This window comes from Volvox carteri (genome assembly GCF_000143455.1).
Source record: "Volvox carteri f. nagariensis unplaced genomic scaffold VOLCAscaffold_1507, whole genome shotgun sequence".
In the NCBI taxonomy this organism is placed as follows: Eukaryota; Viridiplantae; Chlorophyta; class Chlorophyceae; order Chlamydomonadales; family Volvocaceae; genus Volvox; species Volvox carteri.
The window spans coordinates 211-687 of record NW_003308594.1 but is presented as its reverse complement, the minus strand read 5'-3'; the positions used below and the strand labels follow the sequence as shown (position 1 = coordinate 687).

Below are 477 nucleotides of genomic sequence, written 5' to 3'. Positions count from 1 at the left end.
ACCCTTCTTGTTCCCCCTAAAGAAGACAAGAAGGGTGTCTTCCCCTAAAGGGGAACCCAAAGGGGTAACCAAAGGTTGTCCCCCTTTGTTCTTCATCCCCGAAGGGGAACCCCTTCGGGGATGAACCTTCGGGGATGAACCTTCGGGGATGAACCTTCGGGGATGAACCTTCGGGGATGAACCTTCGGGGATGAACCTTCGGGGATGAACCTTCGGGGATGAACCTTCGGGGATGAACCTTCGGGGATGAACCCCTTCTTCCCCTTTAGGTCTTCCCCTAAAGGGGAACTTTAGGGGGTTCCCCTTTAGGGGAAGACCTCATCCCCTAAAGGGGAACCGAAGGGGTTCCCCTTTAGGGGATAACATCGTCCCCTTTAGTTCATCCCCTAAAGGGGAACTAAAGAAGACAACCCTTTAGGGGACGATGAACTAAAGGGGATGAAACCCGAAGGGGACAACCTTTGGTTATCCCCTTTG

General features: G+C 53.2%; 1 protein-coding gene across 1 annotated transcript; it reads right to left on the bottom strand.

Annotated features, from left to right (window-relative positions):
* Nucleotides 1-48: 48 nt before the first annotated feature.
* On the bottom strand, nucleotides 49-246 carry VOLCADRAFT_39754 (uncharacterized protein; the record flags this gene model as incomplete). Its single annotated transcript, XM_002959924.1, has 1 exon — nucleotides 49-246. A coding segment is annotated over one exon (198 nt), but the record flags the coding sequence as incomplete, so codon positions are not given.
* Between the last annotated feature and the right edge of the window lie 231 nt (nucleotides 247-477).